The 21,137-nt window shown below is 45.0% G+C and overlaps 1 protein-coding gene across 1 annotated transcript in view; it reads left to right on the forward strand.

The window, feature by feature from the left end:
• The first annotated feature begins 3,489 nt into the window (after positions 1 to 3,489).
• The window catches only part of plekhh1 (pleckstrin homology domain containing, family H (with MyTH4 domain) member 1), a 30,439-nt gene continuing 12,791 nt past the window's right edge, over positions 3,490 to 21,137 (forward strand). Inside the window, exons 1-11 of the mRNA XM_035168807.2 lie at positions 3,490 to 3,802; positions 8,219 to 8,401; positions 14,515 to 14,577; positions 15,753 to 15,902; positions 15,990 to 16,073; positions 16,386 to 16,467; positions 17,121 to 17,303; positions 17,654 to 18,411; positions 18,687 to 18,765; positions 20,228 to 20,319; positions 20,427 to 20,574. Coding sequence (XP_035024698.2) covers positions 8,258 to 8,401; positions 14,515 to 14,577; positions 15,753 to 15,902; positions 15,990 to 16,073; positions 16,386 to 16,467; positions 17,121 to 17,303; positions 17,654 to 18,411; positions 18,687 to 18,765; positions 20,228 to 20,319; positions 20,427 to 20,574 — 1,783 coding nt within the window. The 5' untranslated portion in view covers positions 3,490 to 3,802; positions 8,219 to 8,257. The remainder of the gene's footprint in view (positions 3,803 to 8,218; positions 8,402 to 14,514; positions 14,578 to 15,752; positions 15,903 to 15,989; positions 16,074 to 16,385; positions 16,468 to 17,120; positions 17,304 to 17,653; positions 18,412 to 18,686; positions 18,766 to 20,227; positions 20,320 to 20,426; positions 20,575 to 21,137) is intronic.

Genomic DNA, 21,137 nt, shown 5'->3' on the forward strand with positions numbered 1-21,137 from the left:
TCCCCTGTAGTGAAGCCAAAGTGTCTTGATCTCCCCCTGGTGGCCGACTGCATAAACCCTACCTCCTCCATGTTAGTCGATGGGACATGGACCCAAACTAAAAAGTCCAATTACACGTGAAATACATCTTGATGATGATTTCTGTCATTTGAGTTAGTTCCTATCCCACTGATGTTTGCTCTGGTGTTCTTGAGTGACAGCTGAGGCTGATTGGTCGAGTGCATGTATGGGCAGGACCTCGCTACCATGGGCTCCATCCCCCGATTGAATGACATCATCAGAAGCAAGATGGCAGTGTTCGCATCTGGGATATTCTGGCTTCCTTTCCGAGGAGGAGGAAGTGGGGACACGTCATCTATCTTTCCATACATTCTGTGGAATTCACAGTCCTCCTCCTCTTCCTCTCAGCTCTTGCTATATACAATAGGTCACTTGGGGTCTCCCGTGCTCTGCTCAGTGACCCACTCACCGTCTGGGTCAGCACACGGCTCTGGGGGTTAAATAGCTGCAACAACCCACATTCATCTGCAAACACTTGGTGAAACTGGCCTTAAGCTCCTTTCTCTACTGTCCTGCAACCCCCTCGCGGCACTGGAAGCCTTGCCAGAGAGTCGGCATGTAAACCATGTAGGCCTGACACCAGTTGTTTTGACTGAGAGCACTGAGGCACTGACTTATTGTGCCACACAAGGCACAGCCCTCAGCCAGGACAGCCACAGCACCGACATCCCTCCTGCACACTCCCCCCCGCTGCAGACTGACCTCCTCCAGGATGGAGTGGGGAAACATTTTCCTCAGAAAAGGTGCGGTTCATCGTATCAGGGGGGAAAACACACAAAGCAGAGTGTATTTCTCAACATTGTTGCAGTGTTACTGTAAAGTCCACACCCATTAGGGTCGTTTGGTACAGCTGATAGTTCTGAGAAGGAATCCAGAGCCGTATCAGTGCTGTGAATGGAAAACAACACGTAAATCTTTTCCACGGGAAAGTCAACAAGGGAATAAAGCCAGTAAATATCTTGAATCAACAATCATCAAGTTTAAATTATGTGTCCCTTCACATGTTGTCTGAGCAGATTGTAATAAGAGCCATTAGTGATATGTTTGATTCCGATGTGGGTCAGAAGAGATGGCGTAAACGTTTCTGCAGGACGCTGGATGACAACATCAGTCGCTTTGGTCCTGACTGAAATACCTCAACAACTCTGATGGATTTAAACTTTAGCTCAGACCAAAGACGGTTTATAATCTCAAAGTACATAAACCGTCCCCTGATAACTGGCTGCATGCAGTATAGGTCATAAACCACGCCTCATCCATGTTAGTGGATGGAAACAAACAAAAAAGTCAAAGTTAACGTGAAATGGATTTGTCTCAAAGATGGTTTCGGTCATTTCAGGTACTTCTTATCACACTGATGTTTTTCCAATAAGTTTGGTTTTGTTTTTTTGTTTTGATGCTATAAAAACAGGGACTTTAGATTAATCCTAGTGACTTTTGTATTTCCCTGACTTCTAACTTGTGTCGTCACATGAATCAACAACTACTGGATAAACTGTAAACTGTAAACATTCATGTTCCTCTCAGGATGAACCGTAAAAACATCCATAAACGTCTCATGAATCACGTTGAACATTTGTGTTTGAGTTGCTAAATTGCTTTTATGTGGATACGTGCTCTTGCTTCATTGTTGCACAGCATCCTGATCCACTTCTTTCACAGACAAGCAGCTGAGAAGTAACTGCGATTACTTGTGTGTGCGTCCTCGGTCTGTCTGTGTCTGACGTCTTCATGCATGCACTCTGTATTTGTGCATTGGGACTCCTCCAGCCAGCGGAGGCAGCAGGGTGTGTCACACCACTGCATGCTTGGGACATTAGCACGCAAACTAAAAATCCTGCCATGGTTCAGTTTCAGGCCATTTTATAATTAGATTTGAAATGTTTGTATCCTCCTCGGACACTTGAAACTCTGCTGTTTAGCAAGAGGAGTGTTTTTGGTGGAATATGCAACATCCCAATGGCTCAGACGCACATTGTAAAGTGCTCCAGATGGAGACGTGCGAAGACTACAGAGACGAAACCGATCTTCCCACCAGGGCCACAAGTCGGCTGCTCTGATTAGGCCCAATTTGTTCCTAAACTATAGCACTGATTAAAGCTGCTTGACTCTGAGGTGGTTCTGACATGGGAGTGAACACTTGTGAGGTTCCAAGAATGATCTGAGACATGAGCACGCTTAGTATTTTGTTGTTGGTGCGGTCTCAAAACCTTTTGCAAATTATCCTCTCACAATTCTTTTACTACCCAGATAATGATTCATTACAGTTGCAAAGCTCCACACGGTGGTTTAACAACTTTTGGTTCCAGTAAAGGCCGGCCTGCTCGTCCTGCCAATAAACAAACAAACAGTAATTAGGCTGCTTAAAAACCCCAAATGTTGGACTCAACCAGCTCCATCATGGTGGTCTTTAAAGGAGCGATTTGTCATCAAAGTTATACAGACTGCTTCAAATGACTGCAACTCCAAAATGTGTTTGACGTCTTATTTCACTTGGATATTTGAACTTCATTTGTTTCGAATTGGATACTAGAAATCAGTTTTCACATCTGTCGAAGGAGGAAAGATTCTCTGTGTCTGCTGTAAATCTGAGTTTAAGACGTGTTCGTACAAGGTGGTTTTGTGACATCATCAGTCAGGAAAGCAGGCAAATGCCCCCAGACTCCAGACTCCAGACTCCAGAGGACCCAAAACCCTGCATGTTAATCAATTTTAGTAAATGTATCTACCTGCAGAGCAATGAAAGAACAGAATTTGCTTCACTTAGTACGGTAGACACTCAGCTTTATTAGCTATTATCCTATTAGCTGTAATACTGTGGTTGTGTCTTGAAGTTTATACTTTTCTACATAAAGTTACATTAAAAGAAATCACAAATAAACATATTATCCTGCATCAGTGTATACATACATTATTACCCAGGGGTCGTCCAACCATGCACTTCATTACTATAGATGTCGATGTCAACTACTGTGACATCGACATCTGGAACCTGCATCATAAACTAAGAATGCACTTTCTCGTCTAAACTTTAAAATGAGAGATTACACTTTTTTCCATTTTATCATAGATATTAATGAGTTTTCAGTTGTGTCCCTCTCAGGATGAACTGTTTCTGAGTCTTTGTCGTGTTGCCTCATTATTCGGTCAAATTGCCCAAATTGATTCGAATGGAATTAATGAGACTTTAAATCCTCGGTTTAAAAGAAGTTTGTGTTTCATCTCCTGTTTAATAACCAAAGTAAAATAACTGTTTCTGTGTTAAAACTCTAGGAGCAACAGAGCTTTGTCCTGCAGCTCAAAGAACCCCCTCAGCAGACTGTTTACATCCTGGAGGGAAACCCCGAGCCAGCCTTAATGCAATATCCTGAGCAGCTCCTGCACATGAAGGGGGCCTGACTCCTGCAGAAACCTGATCCCGCATTGGGCCCTTTAAAGGAATATGGGATGAGTCTGTTGAATGGAGCTGTGAGTGAGGAGTCCCACTCAAGGCTGCGCTCCGGAGCCAGAGAAGGACCGCGGCCGAGGCGGCGGTGACACGAGCGGTGGCAGCGACGCAAGACGCGAGAAAAGCGCTGAGAACGAAATGAATGAGCGGTGAGAGCGCGGAGGAACCGAGTTGACGGAGGGAAGAGGAAGTTATGAGCCGAAGTGCGACGCGTTACCGGGGAAGGTGTCCGTGAGCGGAGAGACCCGACTGAAGGGGTGGGGGGGGGGAGACACAACACAACACAGTCACAAGGTAAAGCAGCTTTCACTGGGGAAACCTTATCTGTCCGCCTGTGCGCTTTTACGCACGGGGTTTTATTACCAAATGATTCTTTGTAAACCGACACGCTGGAGGTTTTAGTTTGTGGTCAGAAGCTCCGCAGATGGAGTCTGGAGGTTTATTCTGAGAAATGTCTGATGCCTGGTTGATGCCTGTTTTTTTTGCTGACCCACGTTTTTTTTTTTACGATTGCTGCTATTCTACCGAGCAGTGCGCGTCTGGCACACCTGTTGCTTGTGGCCTTTTTTGGACAAATTCCAGGCCACTGCTTGGAGTATTTCTAACACTCATGTTAAAGCTATATTAAATCTATATAATCAAAATTTTCTTTATGTTTGTGCCACATCTGCACAATCTTCTCATCCTACCTGGAGAAACCATGATGCTGCTCATCAATCTGACACCTTCAGCAGCAGCTAAATATCTTAAATAACACGTCCCCAAGCTAAGGCCTGAACAGAAGATACCCATTATCCCTCACACTGAATGCACTGTATGTTTAGAGGTGTAACATGTGCAATTTATCCCCCCTACACACGTTATCTCTGCATGCCCTGCAGTGCTGCAAGAGCCTGTAAGTGTGTGTGTGTGTGTGTGTGTGTGTGTGTGTGTGTGTGTGTGTGTGTGTGTGTGTGTGTGTGTGTGTGTGTGTGTGTGTGTGTGTGTGTGTGCAGGACAGGAGAGCTGCAGAGGTAGATGTTTACACCTCAGCACAGAGGAATGTCAGGGCCTGTGTTTAAGGCTGCGACTGATAATGAGGGTGGTCAGTTTGCTGAGGCCTGTCATTAACCTGCACTGGGACAGAGCTGCAGGTTTGCTTGCCGGCTGAGGCTGAAAGAGGAGGAGGAGGAGGAGGAAGAGAGGATGTAGGGGGGGGAGAGAGAAGGAGGGTAGGAGGGGACGAGGGAGGAGGGTGGGAAAGGTGCTGCAGGAGGAGAGGGAGGATGGAAAGTGAGTGAGAGAAGTGTTTGGAGGAGGAGAGGTGAGGCGGGAGGAGTAAGACAAGATGGAAGATAAAGCAGGAGGGTGGGGATTAAGATGAGATGTATTCATGATGTCAGAATGCAGGCTGAAGATTTGCTTTGGCCTCTACAGTGTTTTTAAAGTCTGATCTGAGTAACTTCCTGGTTGAAATGACCCTTTGAGTGAATTATTGTAAGATAACCCGGGACAAATGCTGTTTATTTATGGAGTTTTAAAACATTCTCCTTTGGCACCGATTGACACAAACCTCTGTTTCCTGAGGTCAAAGGTTAAGAAATGTGAAGCTGCACTTCTTTATGTATAGGAATAGATCCCAGCTGTGGTTGTAAAGTGGCACCAAAAATAGCGAGGCACTCATTTAACCAAAAGTGTGAGGCCTGATGGCCGGATGGGAGTCAGCAGAGGTCTCCGTTTGTTAAACACGCTGGGAGCAGATAAAGCAACATTTAACGCAGCCACACTTGACTCCTCGTGCTCTCGGATAATTTGTCTTCGCCTCCTTTTCGTACGTGCGGAGATCTGCCACGCTGACACGAATCTGCAGCGACTGACCCAGATTTACACACACGCTCCTGTGCTGTCTGACGGGAGAGGCTTTTATTTGGGGGGGGTTGGTGCCAAAAGTGGGGTAAGCCAAGTTGGACCTTCAGCAGAGACAACAACAGTGGGGATTTGAAATGTCTGGTCGGGATGATATCACTGAACCACCTAATCACTTACATCACCACAGCTGCATGCTCAGCAGTGTGTCAGTACGTGTGTGTGTGTGTGTGTGCACAAGTCTGTTTCCAATCTATGTCTGTGTGTATATCCATCTGTCGGTCTGTGCTCTTGTAAGCAAGCGCCGAAGAGTTACGGCTGGTGTTTGAATATGTGGTGATTAAGGGAGTGCAAGTCAATGGAAGGGCTGACTTGAGACGTGCACACGTGCGCCCTTGCGTCCTCTCGAGAGCAGCACACGCCCCCGTTCCTTCTAACTGAGCGAGAGTCGTCCAAAGCAACTTTGTTACGACCCGTGATATCTCCACACGCCTGGATATCAAATCTCACTCAGTGTGAGGAATAATGCAGGATCCGTGTCGGTGGAGAGCAGTTGTGGGCGACGGCTGCTGTAGAAGCCGTTCTGCTGGGATCTCTGCGGTGGTGTTTCCATCCTGTGGTCTTCCCCAGAGTTTGCTCTGGCCGCGGCTGCGTGAAAGCGCCTGCAGTGAGATTGGAAGCTCCCAGGACCTTCGTGCCTCGCAGCCAGGAGAGGAGTCACCATTACGGGCTTCAGCTCTCACATGCACACACACACACACACACACACACACACACCCCCTGTCTAGCTGTGGGTGGCCCGAGTGTTACCAAACATGCAGCCACCATGCCCCACAGATCCGCTTGTATTTGTGTCTTGACTTCTTTTTTCCTCCCTCCCTTCCCACCTGGATGTTTTCAACATTGGCCACACAAACAAGATACAGCAGAGGAGAACAGTGTTTATCAGATCATATAGAACAGTGATCCAGTGGAAAATGGCTTCTGTGTTTCTATAAAACATCCCATGATGGAGGGTTACACACACCCTGTAACCTGCAACAAAAGCTCCACACACACACACACACACATAGCCTCATTCTTGACAGGATGGTTTTTTGGGGCACATTTTATTCTCGCCCACTCGGACGCAGTGAGCTGAGAGGAGACTTCTCTCACCTTTGATTGCCCTCATTCCTCCTCCTGCTCAGTAGAAAGTTTAACTTTACACTTGTTGATTATTCAGTTCCTGGCACCGGTTGGCATGAGCGGTAACAACCCCCCTGTGTCCAACAAGCAGGGAGCGCTAAAGGAATCGTTCCGGGGAGAGATTAGCATGGCAGTGCTGAGAGTGTTTCACCAGCAAATGGCTTGTTTACATCCAGCTGTTTCAGCTCCTGGAGGCGGGCCTGGCTTCCTCTGTCCTGGCTTGCCCCAGTGCGGCCCAGCCGGCCTCACTCAAACCGGCTGATTTTCCCCTCTTCCCCACGCCAGCGTCCGGCTTTAATTGTGACCCTCATACGCTCCCGTCTGCCCCAGAGAGAGAAGCGGTCGTCAGAGTTTGGACCTTGACTTGTCCGGCCTGGGTACAGCGGTCGGCTGGCAAAACCTCCGCATGCTCGACTTCTGTAATTTGTTTGCTAGGCCTGTATTTATGAGCATGCTAATTGCAGGGAGCGCCATGGTGCAGTTATAGTTGCTGGACTTTGAACGTCTGCAGTTCTGCTGACGGCGTCTGGCTGCACTTTGAGTCTGTCTGTCTTTCTGTTTGAATGCTTTGCCTTTCTAGCTTCCTTGAACCTCATTCGCTTTCGTTTTTTAGTCACTAATACGCAACTTTTCATCCCGAATCTCAGCATCGTCCCTTAGCTCTCAAGTTGTGATCCTGAATCTGATTGTTATGGGGGATTCTTTACACTTTTATCTCTTGATAATCAGGAGTTTGAAACCACACAGTCAGGCCTTAACCTTTGTGAATGAGGGTCCTCTCCGAGAAAAATAGCCACGAGTCGATCCTCCTCAGGTAAAAATAACTTCAGCGCCCCAGTTTCCCACATTCAGCGCTCAGCCCATTCATTCTCACACATTCTTTCCTCCTTTCTTTGCCGAGGCGAGCTGACACCCCCCCTTTCTAGCTGTGATGGGACTGTCATGCAGAAAGACACCATTGTGCCGCGCGGGATCCCGTTTCACTCCTGCCTTGTAATTAAGAAGGGATTGCATGGCTAGGGAGTTGTGGACGGGGGTGGTGGTGCGGGGGGGTGGGGATTGGGTTAGTAGGTAATTTGGCTAAAAAGCAGAGCACTGACCTGCTTTGTAGCTGGCAGGCCTGGGAGCCGGCACGCATGAACCCAACTCCCCCACTGACACAGAGCCTGCCTGCTGAGTTTTTGTTCAGTGTGTGTGGGCATGCAAGAGAGAGAGAGAGAGAGAGAGAGAGAGAGAGAGAGAGAGAGAGAGAGAGAGAGAGAGAGAGAGAGCCCGAGAACTAAAAGGAAATAAAGTTTCAGGCTGCAGCGTTCTGTCCGAGACGCGTGTTTGTGTATAAAAAAGTGTGTGTGTGTGTGTGTGTGTGTGATCAATCTGTGCTCATGCAACGTGCTTCTCTGTGGTTAATGCGTCACAGAGCAAAGTGCGAAAGTGAGAGGAAGAATTCGTTAGTTCCCGTGAACTCATCATTAGTGTTTGCTTTACTCACATTTCCTCAATGAATCATGGGAAGTGCGGTCAGAGAGGAGGTTAAATCACTTGTCCTATAAATGAAAACAGAAGCTGCACCATTAGCGTCAATGTCATCTGCCGCCTTATCCTCTTTACATTGAAGATGATATATTACACTGCAGGCGTGGAGTTCTGAGTTGGCTTGTTTTTTTCCCTGTGGTTCAGTCCGGTCTGAGTCCAGAGGCAGAGCTCTGAATCGTCACCATGGCCGACGTGCTGGGCAGCGGCGGGTCCGGAGCCATTGGAGCGGCCAGCGTGGACTGGCAGAAGCGCTGCATCGCTCTGGAGATGCAGCTGCTCAGGTTCCGGCTTCAGGCGGGGAAGATCCGAGAGCTGCTGGCGGAGAAGGTAAGAGAGAAAAGCATCATGGGAAACTTAGTGAACCCAGTTTGCACGTAGAGGTTGTGTCTGAAATCGCTCATTCATTGAAATCACTCATTCAATCATTGGCATTTTCCATCAACACAGAGTCCCACAGCTTCACATCTGTCTACAATGAATTAGCAGAAAGAAATGTTCACGCCGTAGATTTTACTTTTGAGGGAACTCCATATCAGAGCTGTCATGTTTCATTCATAATTTGAACACAACATACAAACATTTATTGAAACTTTAGTGTAATCCAGTTGGAATTCACTTTGGATTTAACCAACTGCAAAGTGAAAGAAATCAAATGTAATAAAAGTCAGCTTGAATGTATTGATAAGAACTGATTTTCAGTTTCTACATATTAGAAATGCCTCATCTGTCGACATTTTCAACTGCTCAAAACATTATGGTCTTTTAATGAATTCAACCCTGTTTTTTCTTTTCATCTTAACGTTGATTTAACCCTTTTTATTTGTGAAAATTCTATAGTTTGAACATCTTTTCTTTCTTATTATGTTCTGTTTTAACTACATGTTCATGTAAAGCACCTTGAGCTGCATTGGATGCTATGGACAGGGCAGTAGTACGGTGGTTTTATTTAAAGTTTTTATTTGCTTCATGGATACTTGTACATCGTATACCACCATGAAATTTAGACTTAAACTTGTCGTGCAGCTTTCATCTATAAAAACACTACATGCCGCCTGACGCTCTGACTCACGAGCAGATGTCACTGACCCATCCTCATCCTCTCCTTTCCCTGGCAGCGTGTCGAAGTGTTTTCTGCAGCAGGAAACAATTAAAGCAAGTGAATTGGTTAGAAATGCACGTGTGGATGACTGTGTGTTTGTGTGTGTGCGTAAGGACACTTGAGATTACTCTGCGTGTTTGGTAAACATTCGGTCCAGTCACTCTGTGTCATCGGAGGTTGGTGGTCATTTCAGCCAAAATGAATATTTAAGGTTTAACTCATCACTTCTGGTGCTTCCCCTCACGTCGGGGGAATAACCGCAAGCAGCCGGCCAAACGCTTGTAAAGCCGTGGCTGTTGCAAAGCCCGACTACCAGACACTTTGGAAAGGAATCAACTGTCATCGGGAAACTCGGTCCAGTTCTGAAGATTTGTTGGTGAAGGAGTGGAAATGTTTGGATTAGAGGACGGAGGATCGAGTTCAGTAGCAGAAAAACTTGACTATTCTACGAGTTTCAGTTGCTTTTCGCTGTAGCTTTACAAGTGGCTGTTGCTGCTCTTGTTTGAAGTGTCACGGCAGTTCACGTTCTGTGTCGTCTCCTGATTCTGGAACAGGCGAGTGGTTCATTCAGTCCGTCAGCAGGATGTTTACAGTACAAACATAACCCAGAGGCTGATAAGAGCTGGACGACTCCCTGCTGTGTCTTCTGTCAGGTTCTGTCAGACCCCCTGCTCCTTGGAGAGAGTCTGTGAAGCGCGCGCACACACACACACACACACACACACACACACACACACACACACATTTCCGAAGATTTATAACTGATGAAGTGAGAGAAAGTTAATGAAAAATGGTTCCACTTTAAAAAGCTTGGAGGAGGATCAACACCAGCCAAAGAGATTTTTCACAAAGTGGCAACATCTGCACTACTTGGTTTTAGTTTTAAAACTCATCACTGCTTGTACCTGGTGTTCACACTTCTCTAAAATGGCCCCATCTTAATTTGAAAAGTCTGGGGCTACATTTTAGTTTTGACTTGAGAAACGGAGACGTTTAGAGACAATGCATTCACTTCCTGATTGGTTCTCATCAATCAGCGGTGAATGCAAAGCGTAGCTTATGCGCATATAGGATGGATACATCACTCGCTATTGATGGATTATTAGAAAATGATTCACATGATGTCATTCTGACTGAAGGAAATGAAACGTGTCTAATTATCAGGCTAATGAACCAGTGGAATTCTGTTTGTTTTGGATCAGACCCACAGAAACCATTCTGGTGATAAATGATGCTACTAGTGCATGAAATATATGTATCAATCCGCTGCTAAAAAATAGTCCCCACCACCGTCCCTGTTCTCTCCTGTAGGTGTAACGTTTACTGAAAACCACGGCGCCATACTCACGCCGCCTCCAATGTTTATACCTGTGAGCTGTTTTTAAATGTTTTCACCCTCAGTGTGGATTTAGAAGTATCCAGTAAGAAAAACCTTGGGTAATGCCACGTTTATGATTGTCCCTTAACTTCTAATGCAGCAGTTCTGCCTTATTAAAAGGTGCTACTCACATTTACCCAAACACACGCTATGTGCACACACTGTTAACTCCTGGTTTTAGGAAAAAATGACACATTATTACAGATCATACATAATATTTATGGTTAAATGTTCTTTTTGGCCACGATGCCAAGAATAGGAGAAGCATTTCTCTTAATGGTCCGATCGGTCTGTCACTTTCTCTTTCCCCCCGTCTCTCACACACACGTTCACACACTCCGACGCAAACACACCAAGCGCTGAGCCGAGCCGGGTTTAAGTGGAGGCCCGTGCTGCTGCTGCTGCTCCTGCTGAGTGTGTTTTTCTGAGGTCTTTTTGGTGTGTGTGTGTGTGTGTGTGTGGGTTGGGGGGTTTGGTGCTGCTGAGTGACTACCATTCCGTCATGTTATTGCTGTTTGGAAAGACTGCTTCACACTCTTCATCCCCTCTCTTGCCAAGTTAGGAGTGTTTTACGCATTGACCCACTTTGGTATGGAAAAACATGAAGGAGCAAGAAGCTGATGTGGTTGCCTGTGACATGGCGTTTATCTCCAGAGGCTGCGAGTGAGGGAGAGAGAGAGAGAGAGAGAGAGAGAGAGAGAGAGTAGGAGATGCCCTGTTTGCCTTGTGTGGAGTGAAACAGGACGATTACTCCATTTAAGAATTAGTTTGTGTTTTTACTGTGGATTGGGAAAGTGTAACAGCAGCTGTCAGTTGTCGGCTTCTCATAAAAACCGAAACGTACAGAAAAGAAAAGTGACTGGTTTGGTTTTGGCAGAGATGAGACGCAACTTTGCAGTTTTGAAGGGCTGAAGGTTTCCATCTGTTGACGTTACAAATTGAAGTTTGAGTTTTCTGGTTGGATTTGATTGACTTGGAGAGATTAGTCGAGACCATAAACTGCATATTAAGAGAAACATGACCGCTCCCCAAAAGTGAAGCTGCAGTATAAGTCATGAACACCGTCCCCTCCATGTTACCAGACGGGACATGGACCAAACCAAATATTTTTTTCTCAAAGAGGGTTTCTGTCATTTTGGGTTGTTCTTATCATACTGAAGTATGTTTGAGTGTAATTAGTTATTCATTGCTATTTTGATTGCACAGGCCGGGTCAAAATGGCGTCAAAAGTTTGACCTGTAGTCAGCAACAGAAGCAAAGTCTTGGGGTCACTGTATTTAGCAGGATTCATCCTCTGGGGACCATGAAAGACTTGTACAAAATGTCATTGTCCATTAGTCGTTGAGATATTTCTGTCTTGACTGAAAGTGGTGGACTTGGAGCAGAATGCTGCCATAGTGCCATCATGGCTAAAAACGATAATTTAGGGATATATAAAAAGCTTAAAAGCAGAATAAACTAACACTGCACAAGATTCCATGATCCACACAGACAAGATAATAATGTATTTACAGTAACAGCTACTCAACTAATATCAGACAGTATCTTCAACAGATAAAAATGCCCAGAATCCAGTAAACAACAAGTTCCCAGAGAAGAGTTTCCCAGAGATGAGAATGGTTTGATGTCAAAATCCTCGTCGAGACAGTTGGGATTCAGAGCTTTGTGTGGAATTAAATCCAGAATCTTTTGGTCTAGATGTTTAATTTACTTGCCCAGAATCTAGAAGAAGAAAAAAACATATTCAGAGGAATTTTTAAATTGGAAGGTATTCCCACTTCAAGGTTTCCTTTTCATTACTCAGCTAATCTAATATTGGACAAATTAGATTAATCTCTTCCATGAGCCTCACGTGGCCCGAGGAGCAAAACACAGTAATTTGACTCAGGCCAGTGAGTCAGTTTCAGTCGGGGAGGAGAAACTGCAGAGATCAGCGAGTTCACATTTCTGCTTCTAAATATTTATTTTCGTGATGGGATTTGTCTGGATCAGCTTCTTTTTAATGGCTCAAGTGCTGAAGTCTGTGTTTGATGCATTCAGGCCTTTTGGCTTTTCCATGAAAGAGACTTCTTGAAAATGTCCACCTCCTTTCTCTAATGATTAAAAACCATTTAATAGATAATCATGGAGTTATAGGGATTACACTCCATGTGTGTGTATACATGCCCTGATTTCACTCTTTCATTTTCTCTTTCATTCATCTGTTCTTACTCTCCTCTTTAGACCAGTGGTTCTAACATTTAATGATTGAACTGGAGTCATCACTAACCATCACATTCAGGTGTTAATGATTAAAGTCTGGAGGCAGGTGGAGAACTCAGTGACACCAGGTTTGGATTTCTCCTCTTTCACTTGCTCTACTCTTTAAAATGATACCATCTGTGACTTATGTGTACAAATAGGATTTAACAATGACCATGAGATTTTCAGAGGCTGAATGATTTAAAAATAAGAAGAAAAGAACATGAAATTAAAACAAAAAGTCACCAGTACATTTGATCTATAGGTTCAAATCTCAGTCAGCCTCTTTCTAATATAAAGATAAAGACATGTGTATAAATAAGTATAAAAACTGCTCCTGTGGTGGCATCCAAGTGTCCGTAAGCCCCGACATTCATAATCGAAGGATAACGAGTGAATTTTCATTTTTGGGTGAATTAACCCTTTAATTTATGACTTTAGGCCTCACTCATTGTACAGACACACCCTCTCTTTTCAGGCTGCTGTTTTTCACTCACAGCGTTGGTGAGCTCACACTTTAGAAATGAAGAGACCCCCTCCTCCACCTCCTGACCTCTAACTTGGCCTCTGATTGGCTTGTGGCAGCTTGATGGCTTCTTCTGATGACCGCTTCTTTCACATCTGTTCAACTCTGTGACCTCTGAGGAGCTTTAAACTCACCTAAAGTGCTCGCCGGCCCGTTCCCCTTCTTCTTCTTTCTTGCGTGGAGAACAAATGCTGTTTGCTCTTCTCCGGCTCAAACCCGGTAAAACCTTTGACTCACAACAGAAGCTCTTGACCTCGAGGTGAGGAGTCATCCAACCGCTAACCATCAGCCTCCGCCCTGCGCCTCCCCCTGCAGATGTGCTCTGGATTTAGTGGGTGTTAATCTGGCTGCGAGGAAGTATTCAAATATTGTGAGTGGTGGATTCTGGGAACGAGGGGGTCCTTTATGGTGGTGACGAGACGGGCCGAGGAGAAGACAAAGGAACAAAGATGACAGCTGGAATTCAAATTCATCTCCCAAGCAGATTGGATCCATTAGTATATTTGCTCTGCTTTCAGCTGGGTCACTGAACTCGGAGGAAAGGGCATCCTGAAACAGTTTGGGGGTATTTTCTGTGCGTTCATGAGGGAGAGGAGATACTTGCAGGATGGGCAGTGTTTGCCTTTGGAAGCATGAGCATGCATGCTTGCACAAAAGGTGACGCAAGCTTGTGCACACACACACGAGCATTCTTCTGTCACACTGCTGTTTGAGCAGCCTCCTCCGAGGGCCTCGCTGATTATACAGAAGAACTTTCTCTCTGAATTTCATTTTTCTTTCTCAACAACTTTTATCAAGGCTTTTTTCTTGATTAGAGCTGCTTTCCCAACGACACCACTTTTAAAACTTCCCAGTACATTAGGTTTTTAAATGTCTCCCCTACAGCAATAGTGATTGTTAAGGACTAAGTGTATCTAAGTGTGTGTGTGTGGCTCCTGGCTTGGTGGTCTGTCTGTCTAATGGGTCCTTTCCTAGCAGGTTACAGGACATGTCTTGCCACAACCTGTAGTTTTGAGGTGTGAGTGTATTAAAGTAACTATTGTGGTGCAGCGGGGGTCCACCTCCAGCTTTTAGGAGTTATTTAGAGCTCAGGACTTTCCCGTGGCGACCCCCACACCCCCTAACCCCGGCATCCCATACAGAGACCGACTGAACCCCGTTTAAAACCATGGTAACCTGTTGTGTGTCTGTCACAGATGCTGGAGCTGGAGCAGAGGGTGCTGGAGTCCGACCAGCGAGCTGAGAGCGCTGAGAAACAGGTAGAGGAGCAGTTCTCATCCTCCTCAACACAAACTGCTAGAATGTTACTTTTACTTACTGTTTTGGGACTTTTATTCTATTTAATATATATGTCATCTCATGATATGTGGCATTTGTTAATAGAATATACTTGTTCCTATACAACAACCCTTAGATAAATATATACACCAATTAAAATGACGATTAGACTGTTAAAACTTGGGGTTATTATCACAGTTATAATCATAATTTGTAACGGGATCAGGGATCTGTGTCACTCAGACAATTATACAGATGTAAACAAAGTCTGAGGTTAGGAAACTCATGTGTGAGTTCCAAACCCAACTGTCCATTATAAACCTCACAAACCAATATCCTGGTTCAACATATCTACTGTGAACATATTCACACATCATTTACAGTAAAGGATTATTACATTTCAAGTCCATTTTTAGATAAATTGATTTAGATAATATGGTTCAGTTCTTGGCCTTGTTAAGTCAGATATCGTCAATTACTTTGGTTACTACAATTTTATTATCAATACATTGTGATTCAAACGTTATTGAAAACACTCCTGCACATTTAACAAACTCAACTCAAAACTCAAAGTCCACTTTCTGGGTTTTTCTGGAGCTTTCAGCTGCATCTCACAGTTTGTGCTTGATCCGTCGATCTGATGTGAAAACTATGATTTGTGGTGGAAAACTTGAGAAAAAGACATGATATTAATCTTGAGTTAATTTGGTTTTCTTAAAACTTTAGGAATAAACTTTGTGCTCAACACTGACGTAGCTGTTTTGTGATGCATTACATCATATAATAAGTCAGATTTTGTGTTTTGTTTGGGTCCTAACCTCTAATTATTCAGTTTGTGACTCAGCAAAAGGAGAGATGGGAAACCTCATACATATCACATTCACTCTGTCTCTCACTGTTTAATCTCAGATTTGCTGTCATCACTGGTTGTTTCAGGTGTTTACTGTAGGTGGTAATTTAATCCTGCCCTTTGTTCAAGAGAAAAATACCTAAAGGCGTAGACAGCTTTTATGTTCTTGTTGCAGCTGGTAAAAAGTATCCTCCAAGTTTTCTTCTTGGCTTCGTCTGCCGCCCATCAACATTTAATGAACCGTGCAAATCGGAGCTGCCTTTTTGGCCGCGCGTGTGCATTCACTCCTCTAATTATTCATTTCAGATACATGTCATGGAGGAAAAGCTGAAGTCTGCGAACATACAAACCAGCGAATCGGAGAACTCGCTGTACAGAAAGTACCAAGAGCTGACCAGTCAGGTTCAGCAGAAAGATGCTGTGATAAAGAGATTAGAGATGCAGCTGGAAAAACAGGTATGGACGCAGCCATCTGATAAAGAGCAGAAATGTCCATCTATGTTCATGAAATGTAGGTTGAAGTGATGGTTTCTCTGACTGCAGATCATAGTCAGGGCCCAGGAGGCAAAAGTGATTGAGGAAAAGGCTGCAAAGATTAAGGACTGGGTCACCTTCAAGCTCCGAGAGGTAAACTCACACATGTACAGATACACCCTGAGCCTCTGGGGAAAGCCAGAGACTCACTGTGGCAACAAGGGATGCTTATGATTAAAAGTGTGTTATATACAGCTTACACTTTATTTGTAATGTTTTGGAGAATTTAAAAAAAGCATATTTATAGATGACAACCTGTGCATCTTTTGAAATCAAGCAGTTTTAAGATCAGGGCACAAAATAAACTTCTCCTTTGCTCCTTAACTTTTTCAGAATATCTAGTGTATACAGATGATTCCACGTACTCTGGCTTGTGTTATATCAAATATATTGACCTCGTTGCAGATGGAGCAGGAGAACCAGCAGCTGAAAATGTCCAACTTGAAGCAGACAGAGCAGATAATGTTGCTGCAGGTCAAACTTCAATGTGAGTACTGCTGCTGCCGGAGGAGACAGATTCTGTTCATATTCAGGTCCATAAGTTCGATTTGTGTTATTACTTGAAAAGGTTTACGTGCTCTAATGTTCAGGAAACTTTCCTCATGCTGCCCTTTGCTGCAGCTCCTCTTTTTAGGCTCGGTCTGAAACACATGGATTTAGCTCCTGTCTCTGTAAGACCCCCCCCCCCCTACCCATAAAGCCCAGTCTGCTCTGGCCAACTCTTTTGTGATTGGTCAATCACTTCTGGTGCATGTAGGAAATGTTGGCATACGGGAATAATAATGTCACATGATCCTGGAAGTACTGACGTGGAGTTTCAGGAGTTTTCCTTTACCGCTGACTTTGCAGAACTTTTTCATACATAAAAAGCCTTTATACATACTAGAGGAAAGAAAAGGTTAAAAGAAGCTTCTTATATCTCCTTTAAAGGATGGACTCATATGTCCTCGTATGAGGGAATTGTATGTCTTATATCTTTTGCTTGTAATAGAGAAAACACTTGTATTTAAATGTGTCTTACTGTCACCAGCTCAATAAGAGTATTTAGTTACCAGTAGTACAATGAAAGGTCGTGTAAACAAGTACAGAATTAATCAGATTAACTACTGATAGATTACTGGTGTTGTGTTTCTCCTCCAGCTCTCTTAGAGAAACCTGCGTCCTCAGGATCTCCAGCCACCTCCCCTATAACTGACACCCACCTGGTGCCCAGCAGCCCTCTGTTTCCTCCCAGCTGCCCTGGGACACCACCGGCCCTGGAGGACAGCTGGAGACAGACGGGTCCTCGTGGGCCCGCTTCTAATATCAAGATGTCGCCAACAGGTGCGGTGCCTTCAGTTTATTTTATCCTGGGGTCGATGACAAGAAGCTTTTGTAGCAATAACTCAAACTGGTCTGATAACATGACGGGAGCAGAAGCAGTAATGATTGAAGGAACTTGAGTCTGATTATGCATCTAAACAGTATTTTCAAAATCCTGTTCTGTTCATTTGTGGTGAGGGCGGGGAATTTAGTTTTGATTTTTGATTCTATTATAATACCGGTGACTAATACAAAAGACAAAAGTAGTTATATGGTATATTTAGCCATTTATCTATGACTGTTCAACAGGGATTTTCAGTTAGATGTTTATTTAACATAATGTTTTCTTTGTTTTCTTTACTCTCCTCCAGATGTGAAACGGCCTCTCGAGCAGCTCAGTGCAGGGATTTGTCTCGGGGACCTTGCGGCCCATGATGCTCTCTCTCAGGGTCGGGGCAGGGAGGGGCCCAGCAGCCCTGTTTCCATCAATAGACCAGAGCTCCCAGTGTCCTCTGAGGGTCCGTCTGGATGCTCAGACAGAGACAACTCCTCTGACGAGCTCAACAGCAAGTTCCGCTCTCAGTGTCTTCACTCGTCCTCGTCCTCTTCGTCTTCATCCTCCGCTTACGAGATGGCCCACGGACCGAGCTCCCTGGAGTCGTCCCTCGGTATAACACCCAAAAGCCCACTTCTGTCGCGCTCCCCATCCACCAATAACCCCTTCCCCAATCCTCCCCAGCCGCTGGTCCACCTGTCAGGCACCAGCATGACGTTACCCAAAGTACGAACTCCGCTCACCCCCAGAGACAGCATCCAGCTGGTGAAGAAGCACTACAGCCAGCCGCAGCCCAGCCTGGACAGACTCCACCACCTCAACGTCAGCATCGACATCATGACCCCGTCGTCCACCTCCTCCACTCTGAAGAGCAGCGGCGCCAGCACCTCGCCCTTCTCTCAGGTGGTGGAAGAAACGGACATAGACGACGGGCTTCCTGAGAGCATGGACGGGGTGGTGGAGGGGTCGGGATCAGAGGAGTCTTGCCGGGATGGAGTCTCCTTCGTGGGGCTTGCAGAGGAGCTGGAAATTCTCAAGCCGCCAACACCTCCTTTACATCGCTTCCCTTCATGGGTACGAGAGATCAGACTTATCAATTCAACTTCTGCATTTTTACTGTATTTAGCAGTTAATTCCGATTCATTGTGTTTTTGTTTGAGTCACTGCTCAAAGCTAAGAAACCACAAGAGATTAAATGAGTAGTTTGACATTTTGGAAGTGAATTGTATTTGCTTTCTTTCTGAGATTTACATGATACAATTGTTGCTGATCTTACAGTTAATAGCAGCTGGTTAGCCTAGCAGAGCACAAAGACTAAAAACAGGCAATGTCTGACTGTTCTGCTGCAGGAGAGTCGTATCTATGCTGTGGCGAAGTCAGGAATGAGAGTTTCAGAGGCCAGTCCTGGAGCCAGGGGCCCCGGACGAGGTGAGTCCCCTGCAGCCAGAAACAAGAAACCATGCAACCACTACACTTTCTAACTTCTGTGACTCCAGAGAAGCTTTCAAAACCTGGTTCTGTTCTCTGCAGTGGAGTGAGGAAGACAGTAAAAAGCGGTCTTTGCTGAGTGTGTGCTCCTCCATCTGTGTGTGTGTGTGTGTGTGTGTGTGTGTGTGTGTGTGTGTGTGTGTGTGTGTGTGTGTGTGTGTGTGTGTGTGTGTGTGTGTGTGTGTGTGTGTGTGTGTGTGTGTGTGTGTGTGTGTGTGTCAGAGCCTGGGTGGTGTAGCTTGCGGTGTGGGAGATGAGTCAGTGCTGTGAAGCGACATGTCATTCAGCTGATGCTTAAGCTGCTGTGGGGGGGCGAGTGTGGTCGGCGTGGATCTGTCATTCCTGCCTTTTGATGTCACTTCCTCTGGCTCGAGGCCCCACACACCTGTGCAGATGTGAGCTATTTGCAGAGCTGAAGAAGAAAATGGGAGGGCGGAGGTTTCAGACGCTGCTTTTTAATCAGCCACAATGAAAGGATGAGGTCTGGGTGTAATTACCGCCGCGCTCTCGGTCCCGACATCATCCATTTTGTCAGGCTGCAGACAGCGAGGGTTGACAGCTCCCTGACGATTGAATTTCCAGGTTCTGCCAGGTACACGGAGCCGGCTGCCAAAAGGCTGATGTGGATGAAGTTATAGCTTGTTCAGCTTAAACAGCTTCCTCTCATGTTTGGGCCTCGAGGTGCGTCGGGCTCAAAGCACAAACTGTAAATACCACAGACGAGTTGTACTTTGATTTTTTTTTTCCACCATCAGTTACTTCAAAAGCTTTTGTGCTGTTTCAAATACGCATGTAATAAAATGCACCTTTGTTCAGTTCCACATGCAGCTGCAGCCTGATCTGTGTGACGATAGACTGTAAATAAAGATGGATGAAGCGTCTGCACCTTCTTTCACTGTGCAAAAAAGAAACCTAAAATATCCTGGATACGTCAAACGTGACGTTTCACCCAGTTTTTAAACCATGAAATAACAAATTAAAACCAAACTAACCAGAAAAAAATAACATCTGAACAAACACCAGAGACAAAAGAACTACCTCAAATGACAGAAACCCTGTTTGGAAGAATGTACTTGGCGTTTACTTTGACTCTTTATTTGGTCCATGTTCTGTCCACTAACATGGAGAAGGTGGGGTTTATAACCTATACTGCAGCCATCCACCAGGGGAGCTGTCATGTCACTTTATATACTGGTTATAACCAGGGGTTTACTTAGCTGATATAAGTGAACTTTATATTTCAGGGATTGTAAATTCAGACACAACGTAGCGTTTAGCATTTTTCAGTAAATACCACTTGTGGCCACAGTGGCCGCTGTTTAGCGATACTTACATCGCTTTAAGCAGTAAGCTGTGCAATGCTCTTAATTTGGAATAACTGTTTTCCTGTTTTATGTTGCAGGGTCCAACTTACCCCAGTATCCAGTGGCAGGTCCGTTCACCCAGTTGATCTATAAGAATATTAATGTTCCAGTCTACACCACACTGAAAGGGGTGAGTGAAATGTTCTTTCTTACTGAGGGTTGATTGTGAGACCAGATCTGTGCTTGTCAGACCTATCAGTTTGTGTTTTACCTTGCTCCTTCACTTGCATGTTGCAGAAAGCCACTCAGATCAGCAGTGTACCTCTACCGGATGAAGACTCCGGGTCAGAGGACGACAGCAGCTCTCTGGCCAGTTTACGGACGTCCATTCTGAGCCCAGAGAGGAAGGGCAGCGTCCCCGGCAGCCCACGTGCCGTCAAGAGAGGTGACGATCGCAGATTCAATGCAGTCAGCGTTATAAAAAACGCGTGCCTCTAAAACGCCAACCTTCCAAGAACTCGTCTTTTGTCAGTGCTTGTCGACAAGAGAAGTTTTAGATCTAGGAATTCAATAAAAACTATTTTTGAACACTTTCACTCAACAAAACTGCAGTCTAGTCTGACAGCAGAACATAGACTCGTGATAATAATTAGCAAGTAAACCATTCTGCCCCCAAATGTATCACACAGACACAGAGAAATTCAGCACAAGTACTACTTTCTTTCTACTCAGCACAACAGTATGCAGTTACCAGATGCTGCACTGTGAGCATGGGAAGTACCAGGACACACTGGAAATGATTAATTGGAGAAAAAGTAGATGATGCAGTTCAAGGGAATGTGAAGTACACACGGTAACCTTCAGTGACTGCAGATATTCAACTCTGAGACTCACATACAGTAACTGCTGGAATGCATTGAACATCACACACCGTTGTGTAAGAGGCTGGATTTTCAATTTACGAGCCTTCTGTCTTCTACCGCCTGTTGCGTGCTGGCTCTCAATCAA

This window comes from Hippoglossus stenolepis, chromosome 10, assembly GCF_022539355.2.
Source record: "Hippoglossus stenolepis isolate QCI-W04-F060 chromosome 10, HSTE1.2, whole genome shotgun sequence".
Classification (NCBI taxonomy): Eukaryota; Metazoa; Chordata; class Actinopteri; order Pleuronectiformes; family Pleuronectidae; genus Hippoglossus; species Hippoglossus stenolepis.